This window comes from Chenopodium album, chromosome 13, assembly GCF_948465745.1.
Source record: "Chenopodium album chromosome 13, dcCheAlbu1.1, whole genome shotgun sequence".
NCBI lineage: Eukaryota > Viridiplantae > Streptophyta > Magnoliopsida > Caryophyllales > Amaranthaceae > Chenopodium > Chenopodium album.
Genome location: NC_137846.1, coordinates 4,009,168 through 4,030,413, shown reverse-complemented (window position 1 = coordinate 4,030,413; position 21,246 = coordinate 4,009,168). Strand labels below are relative to the sequence as shown.

The window sequence follows — 21,246 nt, the reverse complement described above, 5'->3', positions numbered from 1 at the left end:
TAATTTTGGCTGAGATGTATGAAACTCACGCTATATTGGATGATTGTAATTTGTTAAACTCGATTGCTAGCGGCTCTTCTTCCAAAATCGTTTTAAGCTAATCTATTATTCCTATTTACCAAAAGAAAAAAGAAGAATATATATCAAATTACTCCATCCAAAAATTTTGTTACACAGTATTTCTTCCTCTAATTTGTTTATCCCTTACAGATTCGAAAGACCAAATCCTTTGTCATCTCGAAGGAAAGTAGAGAATAATACCAAACCTAAGCTACCTAAACTAATAAAGTATCCCAACTTTTTTGGGAAGGAGAGAGAAAATTAGAGGATCCGGACTTCCAAACTAAGGGAGAAACTCGGGCTTTCATCCTCTTACTCTCAACTCTGTTTCTGCAATTCCAAATCTCTCTGTTTTCTCCTCCTCCATAAACCCTACTTAATCAAAAGGAGGAGAGAGAAAATTAAATCAAATCATCATTATGAAGATCGTACGTAGAGATTTCGTTCGTGGCGGCCCAGGCAGTGTCAAGGTGATTAATTTTGAGGATTTTGATTGCTAGTGTTGATGAATTTGTGATTGATCAGTTCAATTTTATTTTGCTGTTAAATTTGGTGAAATTTGATTCATGCAATGTCGATTTTTTTTGGCGAACAGATGATTCCTGAAGAAGCTGATGATATGTGGATTGTTTACAATTTGATTGCTGAAGGTGATTCTGTTTTAGCCGTCACTGTTAGGTAACTTCATCATCTTACCCAACTCAATTGGCTTAAAGTGTTTTTTTTTTAGTGTATCAAAAATTCAAAATTGGTATTTCATAATTTGGGAATATCAAATTTATGTTAATAGATTTAATCATAAATCTTTGTTGGCATATTAGAATTCTTATTTACTTGGGCTGAACATTATTATAATCAATGCTGATTTTCGACCCAGGAAACTATAGCTACATTGCCTACATACTATGCTTTAATATAGGAGTGATACTTATTTTCCCAAAAGATATGCCATTATTAGGTTTAGAACATTAAACTTTGTACACTCCTTTGTTGTTTAATGTTACCCTTAAATAAGAATTCTAAGGAAATACTATTTCTGATTTGGTATAGAAAATGCGTAATTACTGAAGGTAGTTATGATATCTAAACTCAATTTCTTAAACAATGTCGCCTATTGTTTTGGGATAGAGGGGATATAAACTGTTGTCGAATCAAACAGTTGAAGCAGAGTTTGATAACAACGTGGCTTTAACTCCCGCTACAAAGAATGTGTTTGTCAAGCATTGATTTTCCTACTTAAAAAGAGAAAGTAAAAGAGCATCTAGGTGGTGGTTATATCTAATTTTGACTAGTACTCCCCTTGGTTCCTCAAAGTTTGACTTATCGTAGACTCTTGTTTATATGAAACTTTGAAAAAAGTGAGTGGGCGTTAGAAAAAGATAAGTTAGAGAGATGGAGTAAAAGGTGAGTGGGTGTAAATAAAGGGGAATAAAGTAAGAGAGAGTGAGTTGAAAGGATTAAATAGTATGGACAAGAGGGTGAGGTAGTCCTAGGAGTTTGCTTAAAGTGGAACTAAGGAAAAGTGAATTGAACTTAACGAAACACCCCAAATTCCCAAAACGATATCCGAGTCAAACTTTTGGAGTGTTTGGCTTTTTTCCTAATTCCTGATAATTTATTGCCTTGCTCTTAATTTGCTCATATCCTACAGTACTTTGCAAGGGCCTTTATTGTTATCCCTGCAATGTTGATTGATTAAGTCTGTGTTCGAAGAAACTACTGAAATAGAGCATTAATAGGGAGGTAGTGTGATGATTATGAAAGCATGATTTCTCATAGTGGTGCTGCTGTTTGCTTTTGCAGGAAAGTTTTGAGAGAGGCTGCTTCTGGAGGGAGGGATGCAGAGCGTGTGAAACTTAGGCTAGAAATCGTAGTGGAGGTGATAATTATTTCATCCATTGACATTTGACATTGTACTTGCTTTGATTATTGTTTGTTTGTTTTTTTTTGTTTTTTGTTTTTTTGGTTTTTGTTATTTTTTTGTTTGGGGGGGTGGGGAAGGGGTATTGCTTCCTCTGTGATGATTTTGCTCCGAGTCCTTTTTGTGTTCAATTTCTTGAAATTCTATGTTCATAACTCTAAAGTCTTTGCCTCTTCTTTCGAAAATCCTATGTGTTTTGTAAACGGGTCTATTTGTATTAAGATGATCTAGTGAGAATTACCAATCCAACACAAAAAAAGATTGAGTCAATGAGGCTTTTGAGCATTTTAATTTAAGAAGTGATTCTCCGACTTACATGCTGGCCTGATTTCTCTTGATATTTTGCAGGCTGTGGAATATGAAAAAGAAGGTTCTGTTTTACGTATACGTGGGAAAAACACTCTGGAAAATGATCATGTGAAGGTACCTACAAGAGGACTAATCAACAATGTCTAACACTTACTTTAATGTTTTACTTCTATATATACAGTTCTCTGATTTCTTCTGCTTTTTATTGAAGATAGGTGCTTTTCATACCCTGGAACTTGAGTTGCATCGACCTTTCGTGCTGAGGAAGGTATGCTATGATTTTAATCTGCTCAGAAACGTTTACTCCTTGTTCTTATAACAGCTTAAGCAGAATCCTCTTTTTTTTGTTTTTGTTTTTGTTTTTGTTTTTTTGGGGGGGGGGGGGGGATGTGGCATACATGCCATTTTGAAGGGTTTATAAGTTTTTAAATGCTTGTGTCATGGAAATAATTAGGGGCAGTTTTTACCCACGAAGGAGTTTTAGAAACTAATTAATGAAGTTTAAATTATTTGATTATTTCTATTGACTTATGATCTTTGAAGTTGCGCAAACCGTCGCTCCTCAACATGAACTAAACTTTTGGTGGATAGGAAAGTGTTTTTAAAAAGTTGTGTCTGGCGAACGCTGCCACTTAAATTTATTTAATGGCTTCATATATCCTGCTTTGGGTGGTGGGTATTGTAGTGCATCACTTGTTAAGTGGTCTGTTGATCTATATTTGCTTTGGCAGAATGATTTTGAAATCTCAATATGCCTCTCATCTGCGTTTCCCTGTTTATAGGATATCTGGGACTCGTTGGCATTGGATATGCTTCATCAAGCAGCAGGTAAAAAATGTTTTGTGCATTATTTTGGATCTTTTGTTTGGCCCATTGTAAATAATGAATGCTATTTTCTTCTTGGCACTTCAGACATCGGTGTTTTTACTAAGTTGCATGATATGTTGTGCTAGCATAATTTAAGCTGTCTATGCCTAGTTTGCTCCACTTTTGATGATTTGAGATGTAAATGGTTACTTGATTATTCTATCAGCATTTTTTGTTCGTTCATTATTCTGATTTCTGATTACCATCATTGTAAAGTTAGCCACAGAAGCGGCCTGTTATTAGCAGTCTCTCCTCTTTAAACTATGTAATTTGCATTGGTATAAGGTATAGCCTTTAATCAAAAGCTATCAGGTAAGAAAGGATTTATAGCTTGAACTATAGTTTTGAACAAAAAGAACTAGAGAAGGAAGGATCCGTGACTGATATAGCTGCTCTTTTTCCCTTATCTGAACCTTTTTGTAGTATCAGAAACAATTTAATTCTGACTTCTTGACATATTGTGATCTAGTTTTATGTATGTACTTTATTCAGATCCTTCTGCAAGTGCTGATTTGGCTGTGATAATAATGCAAGAGGGACTGGCACATTTACTTTTGATTGGTAAAAGGTATAGTTAATTAGTTGTGTTACATAGTTTTCACTTAATCATTGACTGAATTGTATTTCTTTGCTGTGTCTCTGTCAACCCAATAAAACCACAAATATGTTTGATCTAAGAGATAAGACTATTTTTTATTTAATTTTTTCTTTTAATTATTGCTATTTGTTTGTGGATGCTTTCCACTGTATATGATACACATGTCGCTTTTAGATATATATATATTTTTTTTAGTTTTTGATCACCAAGTGATAGGACAAAGCAATTACTCCATGAATGAATTTTTTGGGGCTTTAGCTGCCAGGGAAGAATTCACTTTTTGCTGCATATATCTAGCTGTACTTTAACCCCAATTAACACTCATGAAGCCATGAATATTGACATGTTCTATTCTACCATGGTAAATATTATCTAACTGGCATATTTTTCACTTGTGTTGACAGTGTAACCCTTACTCGATCTCGAATAGAAGTCTCCATTCCTCGAAAACATGGACCTGCTATTGCTGGATATGAATCTGTATGTATTTCAAATGCTATTGTTAAGACAAGCTGTCATGCATTATTGCAGCTGATGAGGTACAGCCGTACAGGTACTTAGTTGTAAAGGTGATAACTAACTTGATTTCCCTTGTTTTTCTCCTCACAGGCCTTAAATAAGTTCTTTGAGAATGTACTACAGGTTAGTTGAATGTAAACCTTCTCATGTCTAAAACGCGATGACTATTATCATATATTTTTCAGCTTGTGACTGAAGTGACTTTTTTATGGATGTGGTATAGGCTTTCCTCAAATATGTTGATTTTAAGGTTGTCCGATGTGCTGTCATTGCAAGTCCTGGATTCACTAAGGTTAGATTCATTTTATTTGATGTTTGGTACTGCTAAAATATGGTGATCATACATTGGTTCTTATGAGGAGTCTTGCTGTAGTTTTCTTATACTACTTATCACTTTGTATTTACTTTTCTCATGTTGTTGGCTCGTTGCCATGAGATAAATAATTATATATAGTTGGCAGCCACAGGCATTCTTTATTTAAATTGATTATAAGGTTCTTGTCTTTTTCTGCAGGACCAATTTTATCGTCATCTGTTGCTAGAAGCTGAAAGGAAACAGCTGAGATCAATTATAGAGAACAAGTCACGCATAGTTCTTGTGCATACAACTTCGGGATACAAGTATGGCATTTAGTTGTTTAATTTGATTGATTGTTTGCTGAGGAAGCAATGTTGCTTCAGAATTTTTTTTTTCTTCTTAGCATACCTCTAGCTCTACTGTCAATTGAAATTGATGTATCATCTCATTGGAAAGGTTGGATACATTTAAATGGTTGTTAATCTTGAAGGTTCTGAACCTTTTATCTGATTATATATTTCTGCTTTCAGAATTTCTGCTTTATGTTTAAGCAGTTGATAGTTTATCATCTCAAAATATTATAGCCACTTCTGCTTTTTAAGCATCTTGAGGATTTTTGAGTTTGTACCTGCACAACTTGTGTTAAAATTTTGTTAGCTCTCTTACCCCCTGTTTGGTGTTTTTGTGTCTGGGGCTCTTTAGTCTTTACTCTTGTTTCTTTAAGAAGCATATTTTGTATTTTCTTCAATAATTGGTTGGAATTATATTTGATATATTTGCTGCTTTCTCTTATAATCAGGCATAGCTTGAGGGAGGTTCTTGATGCGCCAAACGTGATGAATATGATAAAAGATACAAAGGCAGCCCAAGAGGTTACTCAAATTTATGTTTATCATTTTGTCTTGCCTGTCATTTTTTCTCGGAGATCCTTGAAGTTTCTACTGACTGTTGTCTATTTTGTTTGATTTAGGTCCGTGCTCTTGAGGACTTTTTCAGTATGCTGTCAAATGTCAGTTTCTAATCTTGAGATGTATGTTTGAATTGCTAACAATATGCTTGTTACTGAGATGCATGTGCAGTTAATGTGTGACGTCGTCAATGGCTCATCTTAGACATTTAGGTTTTGAAACATTTATGCGTTTTGATGTGGACTGTTCTGTAAGCATTTGCTGCTCTTCTTGATACAATCTTTCCTGAAACACTTATGGGTTATTATGTACTGTTCGTTTAGCATTTGCTGCTCTTCCTGATACAACCTTTCCTGGAAGTAGTTTACCATATCCCCCTACCGGGAAATTAAGGCATTTTAATTTTTTGTCGCTCTTTGTAAGTAGAGCACATAAAACTATGCTCTCACAGTGGGAGGGCCAAAATGTTTTCTTCCTTTTCTTTTTAGGTTTTTACCTTTTTTTTTTTTTTTTTTTTTTTTTTTTTTTTTTTTTTTTTTTTAAAGGTTTATACATATGGGCTTGACTGTTTTGGTTACAACTAAATAAATTGTGATCTCTTGGGGTAGGAAGAGTTGAGAGAAGAAGGGGAGGTGGGTAAGTGTTTAATGGACCATTTGATAGAAATGTTGACCTCATGTATTGATGAAATTCTTACTATTGCAGCTAAATTTGTATGTAAGAGGGAACGGGGCCGAAATGTAATCTGATTGTATCATCATCTAGCTGTTGGCATAGATTTATTAATTTTTTTTTTTTAATGAACTGCAGGATCCAGATCGTGCATGCTATGGTCCTAAGCATGTAGAAGTTGCCCATGAACGAATGGCTATACAAACGCTGCTTATCACAGATGAACAGTTCAGGTGCCTTGCTTGAGCTTTGTCTAGTAATAAATTTATTTGAGGATCCTGTTGCAATTTTTTTTTTTTTTTTTTTTTTTTTTTTTTTTTTTTGGGGGTGGATATCTATATTTATGCATCTTGTAATATGTGACTTAAGAACACATAAATCTCATACTAGTACTTCATTATTAAGGGACATTTCTATGCATCTCATACTTGTAACAAATAATGCAATATATATATATATATATATATATATATATATATATATATATATATATATATATATATATATATATATATATACGCCCTCAAACAATTGCCCCTCTAGAATTTCTTATATAAGACATAAAAGTGATAAAACTGATGTACATTGGATCTTGTCTGTTTGTTCCCATTGATTCTCCTGACGAGATGTTTTGTTTCAAAACCCAATTTAAATTGATCTTAGAAATCAATAGTATTCTAGCAATAGATCTCAATATCAAATGGTTAAAGCTTGTACCTCATGGGCTCTCCTTGCTTCTTCTACAACACTGTCTTGTATGTTATGATTCAACTCTTCAGTTAGCTGTATGTGCAATGGAGGCTCTATGTTTCATGTAATCCTTATCTTTCTATCCTAACAATTTTATATTTATAATTGTGGTAGTATGTTCACTTCTTTGGGCCAATGTTCATGTGATTATTCATTTTACATGTTACTCTGTAGCTGTACAGTTTTTCTTATTATTTTGAAATGGTCATCAGGAATGCTGACATTGCAACACGGAAAAAATATGTCAACCTGGTCAATTCAGTCAAAGATTCTGGAGGAAGTGTTCATATATTCTCGTCCATGCATGTCTCAGGGGAGCGTAAGTACTTCTGTCCAGTGCTATAAACATTTTGAAGCTACATCTTTTTTTGCAAATTATAGGATTCATATTGTCAGTTTGACTCCATCAGGTCAACTGCGATTGTTAGTTTGATATGATTAGTGTGCTGATTGCATAGGGAAGTGGCATCTAAACATACGGAACTAATACATCTTTGATGATTTTGGGACTATGGAAGATATTCCACACATGAAAATTTGAAAACAATATAGGATGTGTAGATTTCATCCCATACTGATAATCAAAGGCTTACTTCCATGAGTGATGAAGTGGAAGATACTTCGATTTTCTTGATTTTTGTTTGGCTGAATAAGGATTATAAAACTATTTTCTTCTAAGGAAACTACTTCTGGCACATATTCCATATACCTCTCTTTTCTTCCAATCTTTACCTTTGGCATGTTCTTGTTCTCCCTACTCTGCCTTAATGAGTCAACTGCATTGATTTATGGAACTCTAAATGATTTGGTGCTTGCATCTTAAATCATGAATTGTTAAGATAGCTGACAAATAGATCTTTTAGATGTTCAAGGAGATATAATGAAAAAAAAGTCCAAAAAGAAAAGAAAGTCTGAATGTGTAAAGTGAACAAAGAAGGGTCCCTTTTTTTTTTTTCCGCTTTCTATGTCTTTCTATTTATCTGCCTAGCTATCTAATTACACTATTTATAATGCCCTGTGGATGCAGAATTGGCACAGCTGACTGGCATTGCAGCAATTCTTCGCTTCCCTCTCCCTGATCTTGATGATATTGAAATGTGATCGACGTAGATCTATGGGAAGACCAATTTTGTACACCACTAATTATTACTGAAACATACTGAAAATTGTATATCACAAACTCTGTTAGCGACCCCTTTTCCTTCCAAGACTTAAAGTCTTGGAAGTTGTATGTTATAATTAAGTTATAGTCTAAGTTGCGAAATATGATTCATTTCTTCGTAGTGTGTTGTAATGTCAGGTAATAATTCTACTATTCAGATTCTTTCTTGTAGCATCCCATGTAACACTACATTCTTTGGTTGAATAAAGCTATATTTTATGCTTCATTTATAAGATCTGGTTAATTTTTTGGTTGATCAATGATTAGATATGCAGCATGCCCCTTCATAATCACATTTACAGCAATTATGATGTAAAAAAAAACGACTATATGCATCAATGTTATAATAATTGCAAAGATCAGCACAATCCATTTTGTTTGCATATTTACATGTTAAACTAGTTATTGGCCCGGGCGATGCCCCGGGTCATTATAAAATTTATTACTTTGATCAAAATATATATTTTTTGGCTTGTTTGTCACTAAGAGTTTAAGTGGTTTATAATTATTTTTTTTAAAAAAAGGTGATAGTTTAAGTAATTTTTTGTTTTTATGAGCTGATTTGACTATAAAAACATTTTTTTTGCATTAATAAATATAGGGTAAATGATAAATCAATTAATTTGTTGTTAAAAAAATTGATAAATCAAATCTATAAATTTGATGTCAATATATACACTACGTACTTAGTAATGCACAAAAAAATACTACGTATTACTCAATAATCACAATTGTAATATTTTTTTTAAAAAATAATAATCACAATTGTAATATATGTATATATAAATCAACTCGTTTATTCTATAATTACAATTTTATTAATTAATGCACAAAAAATGGAATAATTTTTAATTTCTTACAATTTTTATTATTGTGCAATTATTTAGGAGTTACATTCAAAGTGAAATTTAAATAGGGTGTTATGCACATGAAGAGTTTTTCAATTAAACTAAACATTAATACTATTAATGCATGGAGTCTTACAATCATTTATGGGCTAATATGATGTGGCGCCAAATGGCAAAATCGGTGACACATGGCAAAATAGCATGTTTTGCCATGGGTTTTAATATATATATTGATAGTCATTTCCAGAAATAACAAAAGGCTGTGTTGCAGACGTGAAGCTTTCTAAAGCACTCAATATTGCAAGAATTGAACTTGTTGAGACAATAAAAACAGAATACTTTTCCTTAATTTTCGAGTTATTATGTCAATTTAAGTTGAAGCGAGGAAGCTGTGTTCATGCATTAGATAAGAAACAACTCTGCTTGGAAGAGCTTATTACCAGATTTGATTACAAATTAAGAATCATTTGTCGGTGGGATGAGGTTTGGAGGATCTTTCACAAGTAACACAAAAAATGTTACTCCCTCCGTCCCCGAATGATAGTCACTTTTGGGTGAAAATTACGGGAATTAAGGAGAAATAAATAAAGTACATGGGAACTAAAACCTAATCATTTGCAAAACAAAAAGAAGAGAGAGAAACTCATTGTCATTAAAAAGGAAGACAACTCATTCAATTATGGCACAAGTACAAAGGCAAATATCAGAGTATTTTGGGAAGCACATATAATACAGCAAAAAAAAATGAAGGTATATAGGTCATTTTGTGTTATTATATGGGACCTAAAATTGTGAAATGTGACTAACATTTTGGGTGTCCAAAATTGTAAATAGTGACTATCATTCGGGGACGGAGGGAGTATCTTGTATCTGCTTTGGATTTAGCAAATCCAAATAGTATTCACAAAATTTTAAAAAAATCGGGTGTACAATAATTATTGTACATCCATTATAAAGATACCATAAAATGATTATAAGTTACCCCTGAAATGAATAAAAGTTACCCCAATATGCGTAAAAGTAACCCAATTCAAATAAAAATTACCTACGCTTTATTAGTAAAGAATCACATTTTAATTGACTAAAAATCAATTATTAGTGATTGAATGTAATTAAATTACCAATATAAAACTTTTCTTGTTATCTATTTATATAAAAATTGTATTATGTTTAAAGTTACCCAAAGAAAGGCCAAAAATTACCCTAAAATTAGCTAAAAGTTAACCTTATACTGCTCGATGTACACTAATATTTGTGTAAACCGGATGTATACAAAAGTTTTTGAATAGTATTATGTGCAACAATCTTGTTGGCTTCATATCCTTGTTTGAAAATCCATTCTTTATATATTTAGATCATTGTGTTCAAATCTTAGTTCCATTTCCTTCTGGAATTGGTGCGTATTACTATGAAGCACAAGAAACATGTCAAAAGTGTGTACTTGACTCAAGGTAGTGGATATAATGGTATGGATAGAGTAATCTTACACTTATAGAAGTGCATTGACAAACGTGTCTAGTTAAAATGATGCATGTATTAAGAAACAGAGAAAAGGATGCATCACTAGTATAAAATGAGTATACATATTTTGTATCAAATAAGTTCATTCTTCTTTGAATATTTTCATGTACAGAGACATAATGTATTGATATATAAAATCTATAGATTACACACAAGTTAATGACATCGTAATATTTTTGTATAAAATAGATTCAACAACTCTTATAAACATCGAAGGTTTCGTGGTGTAGTTGGTTATCACGTCAGTCTAACACACTGAAGGTCCCCAGTTCGAGCCTGGGCGAAGCCATTTTGAAAAACAATTTTTTACTGATGTATCTATATTTTAATTTTATGATATTATTTTATTTTTCGACCTATTAAACAACAAAGGTTTCGTGGTGTAGTTGGTTATCACGTCAGTCTAACACACTGAAGGTCCCCAGTTCGAACCTGGGCGAAGCCATCTTTTTCTTCTTCTATAATTTATTAATGGCGTCAGTTTGAGAAAGAAAACGAAGTTTTTTGCGGCCTTCATCAGTTTGAAGTCTTCAATATACGGTAAATCCCTAATTTTTTTTCTTCTCTTTCTCTTTATTGAATCGATACTTTTGTTTAATTTGTGGAGATAATGTGTAAATTTTGGATAACTTTCTTAAATTCGAACCCTAATTTTAACTATTGAATTACATTTTACCATATTTGTTTTTTAATTACTTTGTGAATGTGGTTTAGTCTTTTCAAGTTAAAAATTGATATACTAAGCTGCCATATTAGATTATGATTTTTGGTAATTATACAATGATTTTAATTGAAGTTCTTTGGGTTTGATTGAATATGTATTGGATTAAACTGCATTTTAGGGTTGTCAATTGGATTGCTTGTTGAAAATTTGTAAGTTAGTTTAATTATTTATTGAAAATTGATATTAAGTTTATGTGAATATTTTAAGTATTTGAGGGTAGCAAAAGATCCGACCTGCTCAGTTGGTAGAGCGGAGGACTGCAGTTGATCAGCAGATTAATCCTTAGGTTGCTGGTTCGATTCCGGCTTTCGGAATTAATACTTTTGTTTAGGATTATTAGCTGGCTATATAAACCTTAATTTTAGCATAGTCGGATTTGGGTATTGCTAAAAAACATGAGCAGTTGAGCAGACCTTGGTTCTGTTATAATGATATTAAGTCAACCTTTTGCTCGTTTAGTCGTCTTTACTGCTGCAAAATTTAATATCCTTCTCTTTTTGCAAGTTGGTATTGTTTATAGATTATAGAAACAATAATTAGGGACATGACATTAACTTATCTGCTGGAATAATCAACTTCTTAATATAGAATATAGATTAATGTTACCAGATTGACGAAGACATAATAATCTTTGAAAAGTCCAAGTCTTTGTCTGATGAATAGAAAAGCAGGTTACTCCTATTAGTGATTGAGATACAGCAAGAATCAATCTCGTGAGTTTGTTTTATACTTGTAACTTAGGGTTCACTTCAACTTAATTTCAGTTCAGTTCAGCTCCTAATTTCCTTCTCTCATAAAATATTTATTTCAGCTCAGTTCAGTTGAGCTAAGTTTAGTCTTATGTTTGCGTTGCTGTGCTTAGACTTTTTTTCAGCAGCATGTTACAATGTTAGAACGACTGCCCTCTCATTCAGCTTGAGTGAATACAAATGGCTAACTGCTAAGCGTGTTGCAAACGCTGGTTGTGTGGCTTGTTGTAGCTTTTAGTGAAGTCATTGTCCCATATCCCATGGTGGTTATAGCGATTTCTGCATTTGAAGGTCATGGGGTAAGTAGTAAAGGGATAATTTGTGAAATTGGATTTTTTTTTTCAGAATGATGGTAAATAATCAGTCCTTGTTAAAGCCATTTTTAGAATTATAACTTTGGACACCTTCAGCAGCTTAGTTTTGACCCTTTTTTTTTTTTTTTTTTTTTTCCTTTCTTATTTAATGCAATACATCACCTTTTCAACAGTTATGTCCATCTGCTAAATTTGACAAGGGACATGAGAAGCTGCATGCTAAATGATCTGTGGCCCCTTTTCACAACTTTTTATTTTATTTTTGTGTGTGATTGTGGCCAACATTTCTTGATCAATGTTGAATTTTGTGGCTGAAATAGTAGGTCAGTGTTAATTAACTATGGAAAAGCAAATTAGCTAAAGTTAATGTATAGTATAATATATGGGAATCTTCTTAGAAGAAAAGTCTTTTTTCCTGGGATAACTTTGACTATGTAAATTGATTAAATCTTGTTGCTTCTTTTTTTCCCCCACAGTGGACAATATGCTAAATTTACACAACTCCCTGTATTATTCATATGTAGTTGACATGTCATAGGGTCTTCAATGTGACTTAAGTTTATTATAGATTATGTGGATTGTCTAGAAGACAGCCTAGGATACTAGGATAGCGACTTTGATATAAAAAAATAAAAAAAGACTTGAAAGTCATAGAAGCATGGCCTTGATAGACAGTTTAGAGATGCATAGCCTGCTAAAATATCCAGTCCACTTGATTATAGAGTATGAGATAGCTTAAGATCAGTCTTATTGTCTTGCATATCAGAAAGGCTGAGAAATATTCCTACAAAAAATGTTATGCCTGTTGTTGCTCCTGCTTCAGCTAGAATCATTCCTATGGCTAGCTGCAGGCGGTAATATTTCTATGCCTAATTGTCCAGATCACTGTGGTAATGTCAAGATTCCATACCCTTTTGGAATTGGGCCCAATTGCTACCATGACAAATGGTACGAGATAATTTGTAATAGTAATAATAATTCTGTTCTTTCTCCAAAACCGTTTTTGCGCCATTTCAATCTTGAGGTGCTGGACATTAATTGGCCTGGAAGGTACTCCCCTCTAGGTAGACAAGTGAATGATCAGGAAGCAGATGATCAAAGACTTATAGTAAATCTCCTCCCTAAAAACTTTTGTGGAAGTAGCACAGCAGTATTTCACGGATTCGCTACTTCAGTAGTCAAAGGCATCGACTTCAATGGGAGTCCATTCCGTTATTCTAGGTGGTTCAATGTTTTTATGGTGGAGGGTTGTGGCGGAAGTGTTGTTTTGCAAAAAAGGGGTGGAGAAATTATGACTGGCTGTGCTTCAGTTTGTTCGAATGAAGGTGTAAGCATGAACAAAAGTAATTGTTATGGAGTTGGATGTTGCCAAGCCTCTCTCTTGTCATCTCCAACGGGTGACTACCTGAACAGGGAGGAGGGCTTAGATTTTTATCAGATAGCTCTTGATTACACGGGATTTTCTAATTTCAGCACCTGCAATGTGTCAGCAGCCTTGATTGAAAGTTACTCGGTGAAGAAGTTGTCTGGGAAACTATCAAATCTAAAAGCATTCCCTGCGGTTTTAGAATGGACTCCTAAATACATTATGATACCTCGAAAAAAGCCGTATATGAATTATGACAATTTCAGTTGTAATTATGACAATAATAATGCTGTAAGTTGTACATGCGGTTTTCCCTATGAGGGAAATCCCTTTCTGCCAGATGGATGTCAAGGTAAACTCTTACTGTAATTGTATTTATCTTCAACGTAGCTTGTTATTTGCCTGTATCATTATTTCCTTAAAAACTCATTCGATCTTGTTTTGCTCAGTTGTAACAGCATGTCACAAGTGCAGGGATCGTTGTGATATGGCCTTTTCTGATGACAAAGGTTACTACACTAATTATTACTGTAAAAAAAATCATAAGTTAGAGCTGGCTTCCATTCTTGGTAAGTACATCAAAAGCTGACTGTAATGGCTCAATCTACTCATATTGTTTGCTTCCATGCTGTATTGATAATGTGTAATCACAAACTTGCTCTAAAGCTGATTATTCCATAATCAAGTAGTTTTGTTAATCTTGTCAATTCCCTGAATTACTCAGTTTGCCATAGTTGTGTTAGACTGTTAGTTGTTCATTTGAGTTCTAATGCACTTCCTTATGTATTGCTGACTGGCCAAGTTCAGTTTTGAATAAGATCAAAAATTCAAAAAGTAAAATGGAAGGAAACCTGTAGAAACTAGGAAGTGTAACTGTGGAAATTACTACTTCGTATTTATCATTTGTTGGGATGTTTAGTGTGGAAAGTTGTTGAAAAGTTAGTGATTAATTTTTCATGTTTGGCTTGATGCGAGGAAATCTATTGAAAATGTATAGCTTAACTTGTGTTCCTAATTTTCAATAGCTTTCAACAACTTTTTATTTTTATTTTTATCATTTCTTAAGGGAAATTTATTGAAAATTAAACTTACCCTTGAGGCTTCCTCATATTTCTTTGATTTTAATTTTTTTTTTTATCCTTGGTAATTTTATTTTTTCATAAAATATCCATAGGTTTCTATAGTACAATTTTACTTAGTTTTCCTCGTTAAACACAAATTTCAAAAAGAACACTAGTAACTCTGAAAAGGTTGTTGCACTTTTAATTCTTTTTTGTTTTGTGTTATCATCTTAGTTAGGAATATATGTCCTGGGCTTCTTACAAGGCCTACATATGTCCTGGGTTTCTTACAAGGCCTACATTCTCAATCTCTTCAATCTTACAAATTTGGTGCTTAGTTATTGTGTTTTTACCTCTGATCTACTTATGTACAGAATTGTCTAAACCCCATTATGATTGATGTTATGTACATAATATTGTTTTCAGCGTTTAGCATAGGCTTGGGATTAGTGCTTTTGATCCTAGGTTGCTACTGGCTCTATAAATTCGTAAAGAAGAGAAAAGAGATGAAACTTAAAGCTAAATACTTCAAGATTAATGGTGGTTTGCTATTGCAACAGCAAATGTCTTCCACTGATGGTGTTGTTGAGAACACTAAAATTTTTGCTGCAACTGAGCTGGAGAAAGCCACTGACGGTTTCAGTGAAAGCAGAATACTTGGCCAAGGAGGCCAAGGTACGGTCTACAAAGGTATGTTACTGGATGGAAGAATTGTGGCCATAAAGAAATCTAAAAAGGTAGATGAGAGCCAATTGGAACAGTTTATTAATGAAGTGGTTATCCTTTCTCAAATCAATCACCGGAATGTGGTTAAATTGATAGGCTGCTGTTTGGAGACTGAGGTTCCTTTGCTTGTCTATGAGTTCGTCTACAATGGAACGCTATATCAGCATTTACATAATGATACTGAAGATTTTCATGTCTCTTGGAAAATGCGCTTGCAAATTGCAGCAGAATCAGCTGGTGCTCTAGCATACCTGCATTCATCTTCATCTGCTCCTATTTATCACAGAGACATCAAATCATCCAATATACTTTTGGATGAAAAATTCAGAGCAAAGGTTTCAGATTTTGGGACTTCAAGAGCTATTACCATTGAGCAAACTCATGTGACTACTTGTGTTCTAGGCACATATGGTTATTTGGACCCAGAATACTTTCAATCAAATCAGTTTACTGAGAAAAGTGATGTATACAGCTTTGGTGTAGTCCTGGTTGAGCTTATCACTGGTAAGAAACCAATTTGCCCAACCAAAGAGGGAGGATGGATTAGCTTGGCTGTTGAATTTCTTTCCTATATGGAAAGTTCTAGTCTATCTGATATTCTGGACGCTCGAGTTGTAGATGAGGGTAAGGAAGATGAGTTTGTGGTTGTTGCTAACCTTGCAAGACAGTGCCTAGAAATGAAAGGGAAGCAACGACCTACTATGAAAGAAATTGCAGTTTTACTAGATGGTATCAGGTCACACCACCCCCCTAATTTCAGGGAACCAATTCCACCAGGAAGCAAGCATGTGGTTACAGAAATGGTTAGCACACATAGCGGTCCTTTCAGTGTAGAAATGCTCTCTTCAGATGACGGTCCTTCCAATTCCATGGAAGTCCAACCACTTATGGTCAACATCTGACAATTGTACGGTACTTTCTGAAGACTTCTGCTGTAGTAATTAATTATGCAAAATTGTTTACTAAACTGGAAGTTTGTTAGATACTGTGTTTACCTTCTTGTATTGGGAGCTAGCTTCTCAACCACTTATCTAATTGTATAATTATTGTGCTGCTTAAGAAGCAAATAATTTGCTTTACCCCTTCTGTTTGAAGGAAGCTTAATTGTAGTCATGGTTTTGTTATACAAACCGGTTTTATTTCATGAACACCATAGGAAGTAAACTTAGCTTATTTTGTCCTGTTGAATGCAACTTCCATATATCTTATCCCTTCACCAGTTCACCGCCTTCTTGATCCGCACATTGCTGGGACCAATGATTTTATGTAACCAGCCATGCTTAAGACAATCATACTAGCAATGACTAAATTAGTGTTGGGTACAATTTTCTATCAACTTTTTTAGATAGCTACCACCAATGCTCGTCTTAATGGAGGTCTTTAGAAGCATCAGTGTCGTGTGTGTATGTTAAGAGGTAGATACTAGAGAGACTTTTCATGTCTGATCCGACCTTGCTGTCATCCTGTTCCTAATGCTCTTGTCTTCTGAGAACAATAATGTTTGAATATTATCTTAATAATGCTCTTAAATTGATTTGGACTGAACACTAGATGGAGTATTTTGCTGTCACTCCTTTGTGAATACCTACACTCGAACATGACGTAATCATTTGGTGAATATGGCTAATATATCTTTGTCCATGTTGAATTTTATGCCATTATGATAGATATATGTTACAAAGTATTCAATGAAAGTTGATATTTGGGTATAGTACATGGGAATTTCTAAGAAGGCAAGTCTTTTGTGCATGATAAAACTTTAAATAGCACAACATTATTTTTTTTGGACTTTAATATCTTTTCTAAATTTAATTTGTAATTCGTATATATGCATGAAAAAATACACTTCAACTTCTTCTTCTACTTGAACGCCTCAATTCCATTAGTGGGGTTGGCTACATGAACCAACATAAGGATTTCCCAGAAGGTCAACCATCTTATTACTACTCTCAATCATTGTGGTTCATGTCAAGCGATGTGATAAAGTTTACACTGGTTGTCACTGGCTTACCATATCCCCCCTCCTTTATCCAGGCTTGAGATTGACAACCGAAAACCCATTGGTGGAGTTAAAAAAATAAATAAAAAATAATCACACTTCAACTAATGTAATTAATGTTTTATTCATGCTTATATCCCCTTTTAGCTCTTTATAAACAGTCCTTAAATTTTTATGTATAATTTTCCTTTGATTTTAGCTATAAAACACATCACCTTTAATTTTTAACGTCTTTCTATCTTTGATAGGACTTGAGTTTGTTTTATATTTTGTGGATTACCTAGAAGATGGTACCATGATAGGAACTTTGATATTCGGAAAATAAGACTTGGAAAAGTCCTAGAAGAATGAATGTTCATGAAAGTAAGACTGTTAAGAGATGCATAGCCAGCCAGTTAAATATCCCGTATACTTGCTTAATGATTATAGTTTTAAGTTCAGTTTTATTGTACTACATTACATATTTACATTACACTAAGAAAACCTCTTCAAAAAATATAGAATGGTATGCATGTTGTTGTTCCTGCTTCTGCTAGAATCATTCCTATGGCTAGCTGCAGGCGGTAATATGCCTAGTATTTCAATGCCTAACTGTCCAGATCACTGTGGTAATGTCCGAATTCCATACCCTTTTGGAATTGGGCCTAATTGCTGCCGTGACAAAGGGTACGAGATCATTTGTAATGGATCTGCTCATTCTCCAAAACTGTTCTTGCGTCAATACAATGTCGAGGTGCTGGAAATTAATTGGCCTGGAATGTACTCTCGTGTAGACAAAAGATGGGATGGCCTGGTAGCAGACAGACAAAGACTAAAAATTAATGTTCCCCTTAGAAGCTTTTGTGGAGCTAACACAGCTGAGGTACATGCAAACGCTACTTCAGTAGTTAAAAGCATTGACTTCCACGGGAGTCCATACCGTTTTTCTAGGTGGTTGAATGTGTTTATGGTTGAGGGTTGTGGCAGAAGTGTTGTGTTGCAGAAAAGGAGCGGAGAAAATTTGACTGGTTGTGCTGCACTTTGTGCCAACGAAGGTGCAAGCATGAACACAAGTAATTGTTATGGAGTTGGATGTTGCCAAGCCTCACTCTTGTCATCAGGTAACTTCGTTGATAAGGGGAAGGGCTTAGATTTTTATCAGATGATTCTTGATCAGACTGGACTATCTAATTTCAGCACCTGCAATGTGTCAGCAGCCTTGATCGAGACTGGCTCGGTGAAGAAGTTGTCCGGGAAACTATTAAATTTGAAAGAATTTCCTGCAGTTTTAGAATGGAAATTTAGTGACATATTTCAACAAGAACAGTGGGTGGGGACAAAAGACAATGTCACTTGTTATTTTGATGAATTTAATGGTGTACTGTGTCATTGTAATTTTCCTTATGAAGGAAATGCCTATCGCCCCTTAGGTTGCCAAGGTAAACGGAAATATCTTACGTTCTATATGTTTTTATCAATGTACTTTGTAGTTTTTAGTATTATACAAGGTAAACTAATTTAATCTTCATTTTTTCCATATCAGTTGTGAAAGAATGTCGTAAGTGCAGAAGTCGTTGTACTTTGGGCTATACAAATCTCCCAGGTCCTTACGCCTATTTTTCCTGTGAAAAAAATGAAACGTTGAAGCTAGCTTTGATTCTTGGTAAGTACATCAAAAGCTTCCAGCAATGGTCCAATGTGCTCAATCTGCTCATAATATTTGCTTCAGCATTGTATTGATAATTTTTCATTACAAACTTGTTCCAAGCTGAATAATTTGCCTTTTCCACTGACCTCATCAATTATTTCAAAAATAAATTCTCTGCTTGTCATTGTTGTGCTAGTTGATCATCTGAGATTTAATACACCCCCCTGCATTTTGTTGATCTGCCTGGTTCGTATCTTTGAATAATATGAAGAAAAGAAAAGACTTTTCTGTTCGCATTAGTGGCTGTCGGCCTGTCATCATTGTTGGAGAATGGTGATGATAATTTGTTTTGATAAATTGTTGGCAGAAAGAAGATGTCTGTTCAGGAGTGTATGCCATTTCTTTTCCATGTTATCTATAGATTTCTACAATTTTTCTAAGTTTTCCTTGTTAAAAATAGAGTGTAATATTTTACAAGTCATTTCCTGTTTATTACCATCTTAGCCATGAATATTTTCAATCTTACAAATTGAATGCCTATATTGGGATGGGGTGAATGTGAGTTTATTGTGCTTGTTTTCCTTAACCTTCTCTAGATTTGAATTTTATAAATTCTGTATTTGATGTTGTGTACATAATAATGTTTTCAGCATTCAGCATAGGCGTGGGATTAGTTCTTTTGGTCTTAGGTTGCTACTGGCTTTATAAATTCATTAAGAAGAAAAAAGAGATGAAACAGAAAGCTAAATACTTCAAGATAAATGGTGGTTTGTTACTACAACAACAATTGTCTTCCGAAGATGGTGTTGTTGAGAACACTAAAATTTTTGCTATAACTGAGCTGGAGAAAGCCACTGACGGTTTCAATGAAAACAGAATACTTGGCCAAGGAGGCCAAGGTACGGTCTACAAAGGTATGTTACTAGATGGAAGAATTGTGGCCGTAAAGAAATCTAAAAAGGTAGATGAGAGCCAATTGGAACAATTTATTAATGAAGTGGTTATCCTTTCTCAAATCAATCACCGAAATGTGGTCAAATTGATAGGCTGCTGTTTGGAGACTGAGGTCCCTTTGCTTGTCTATGAGTTCATCCATAATGGAACGCTATATCAGCATTTACATAATGCTACCGAAGATTTTCATGTCTCTTGGAAAATGCGCTTGCAAATTGCAGCAGAATCAGCAGGTGCTCTAGCATACCTGCATTCATCTTCATCTGCTCCTATTTATCACAGAGACATCAAATCATCCAATATACTTTTGGATGAAAAATTCAGAGCAAAGGTTTCAGATTTTGGGACTTCAAGAGCTATTACCATTGAGCAAACTCATGTGACTACCTGTGTTCTAGGCACATATGGTTATTTGGACCCAGAGTACTTTCAATCTAATCAGTTTACTGAGAAAAGCGATGTATACAGCTTTGGTGTAGTCCTGGTTGAGCTTATCACTGGCAAGAAACCAATTTGCCCAACCAAAGAGGGAGGATGGATTAGCTTGGCTGTTGAATTTCTTTCCCACATGGAAAGTTCTAGTCTCTCTGAAATTCTGGATGCTCGAGTTGTAGATGAGTGTAAGGAAGAGGAGTTTGTGGCTGTTGCTAACCTAGCAAGACAATGCCTAGAAATGAAAGGGAAGCAACGGCCTACTATGAAAGAAATTTCAGTTTTACTAGATGGTATCAGGTCGCACCACCCCCTTCATTTCAAAGGACCAATTCCGCCAGAAAGCAAGTATGTGGTTACAGAAATGGTTAGCACCCATAGCGGTCCTTTCAGTATAGACATGCTCTCTTCAGATGATGGTCCCTCTACTTCCATGGAAGTCCAACCACTTGTTGTCAACATCTGACAGTTTTACGGTACTTTCTGGAGACTTTTGCTGTAGTAATTATACAAAATTGTAGCTTATTACATCTGTGTGTTAAACTGGAAGTTTGTTAGATACTGTGTTTACCTTCTTGTATTAGGAGCTGCCTTCTCGACCACTTGTCTAATTGTATAATAATTGTGCTGCTTCAGAAGCAAATAATTGGCTTTATCCCTTTTGTTGGAAGGAAGCTTAATTGTAATCATGGTTATTTGAATTTCTTATAGAAAACAATTTTAGTTCATGAACACCATAGGAAGTGAACTTGTTTTTTCCGGATTGTAGATCTGCACACTGCTGGGACCAATGATTAAATGCAACCAAACAGATACTAACAATCATACTACTTTTTATTCATGGATGCATCATACGAAGTA

At 34.3% G+C, this 21,246-nt stretch overlaps 2 protein-coding genes and 2 non-coding genes across 4 annotated transcripts; all 4 read left to right on the top strand.

The window, feature by feature from the left end:
• The first annotated feature begins 196 nt into the window (after nucleotides 1–196).
• On the top strand, nucleotides 197–8,290 carry LOC145576013 (protein PELOTA 1-like). The gene is made up of 16 exons (XM_081633797.1): nucleotides 197–530; nucleotides 656–738; nucleotides 1,864–1,939; nucleotides 2,330–2,404; nucleotides 2,502–2,558; nucleotides 3,073–3,118; nucleotides 3,650–3,725; nucleotides 4,160–4,235; nucleotides 4,365–4,397; nucleotides 4,498–4,566; nucleotides 4,789–4,895; nucleotides 5,372–5,444; nucleotides 5,543–5,581; nucleotides 6,291–6,385; nucleotides 7,115–7,221; nucleotides 7,930–8,290. Exons 1-16 carry the CDS (start codon nucleotides 480–482, stop codon nucleotides 8,001–8,003), a joined length of 1,137 nt encoding a protein of 378 aa, XP_081489923.1. The 5' UTR covers nucleotides 197–479; the 3' UTR covers nucleotides 8,004–8,290.
• A 2,358-nt stretch (nucleotides 8,291–10,648) lies between these two features.
• Nucleotides 10,649–10,722, top strand: TRNAV-AAC (transfer RNA valine (anticodon AAC)). The gene has a single exon. It is a non-coding gene; the product is annotated as a tRNA-Val (tRNA).
• An 82-nt stretch (nucleotides 10,723–10,804) lies between these two features.
• On the top strand, nucleotides 10,805–10,878 carry TRNAV-AAC (transfer RNA valine (anticodon AAC)). The gene has a single exon. It is a non-coding gene; the product is annotated as a tRNA-Val (tRNA).
• Nucleotides 10,879–11,028: 150 nt separating this feature from the next.
• On the top strand, nucleotides 11,029–21,117 carry LOC145577110 (uncharacterized). The gene is made up of 7 exons (XM_081634779.1): nucleotides 11,029–13,938; nucleotides 14,036–14,155; nucleotides 15,074–16,272; nucleotides 16,719–16,749; nucleotides 17,852–18,790; nucleotides 18,895–19,014; nucleotides 19,650–21,117. Exons 1-7 carry the CDS (start codon nucleotides 13,014–13,016, stop codon nucleotides 20,849–20,851), a joined length of 4,536 nt encoding a protein of 1,511 aa, XP_081490905.1. The 5' UTR covers nucleotides 11,029–13,013; the 3' UTR covers nucleotides 20,852–21,117.
• The last annotated feature ends 129 nt before the right edge of the window (nucleotides 21,118–21,246 follow it).

Bases quoted from the DNA above. Each gene is read 5' to 3' on its own strand.
- LOC145576013 (XM_081633797.1), top strand. From the start codon at position 480: ATGAAGATCGTACGTAGAGATTTCGTTCGTGGCGGCCCAGGCAGTGTC. The intron at 4,236-4,364 runs GTATGTATTTCA...TTCTCCTCACAG, and splicing joins CTATTGCTGGATATGAATCT to GCCTTAAATAAGTTCTTTGA. The intron at 5,445-5,542 runs GTTACTCAAATT...TGTTTGATTTAG, and splicing joins ATACAAAGGCAGCCCAAGAG to GTCCGTGCTCTTGAGGACTT.
- LOC145577110 (XM_081634779.1), top strand. From the start codon at position 13,014: ATGTTATGCCTGTTGTTGCTCCTGCTTCAGCTAGAATCATTCCTATGG. The intron at 16,750-17,851 runs GTCTTTAGAAGC...CATTACACTAAG, and splicing joins CAATGCTCGTCTTAATGGAG to AAAACCTCTTCAAAAAATAT. The intron at 19,015-19,649 runs GTAAGTACATCA...TAATGTTTTCAG, and splicing joins GAAGCTAGCTTTGATTCTTG to CATTCAGCATAGGCGTGGGA.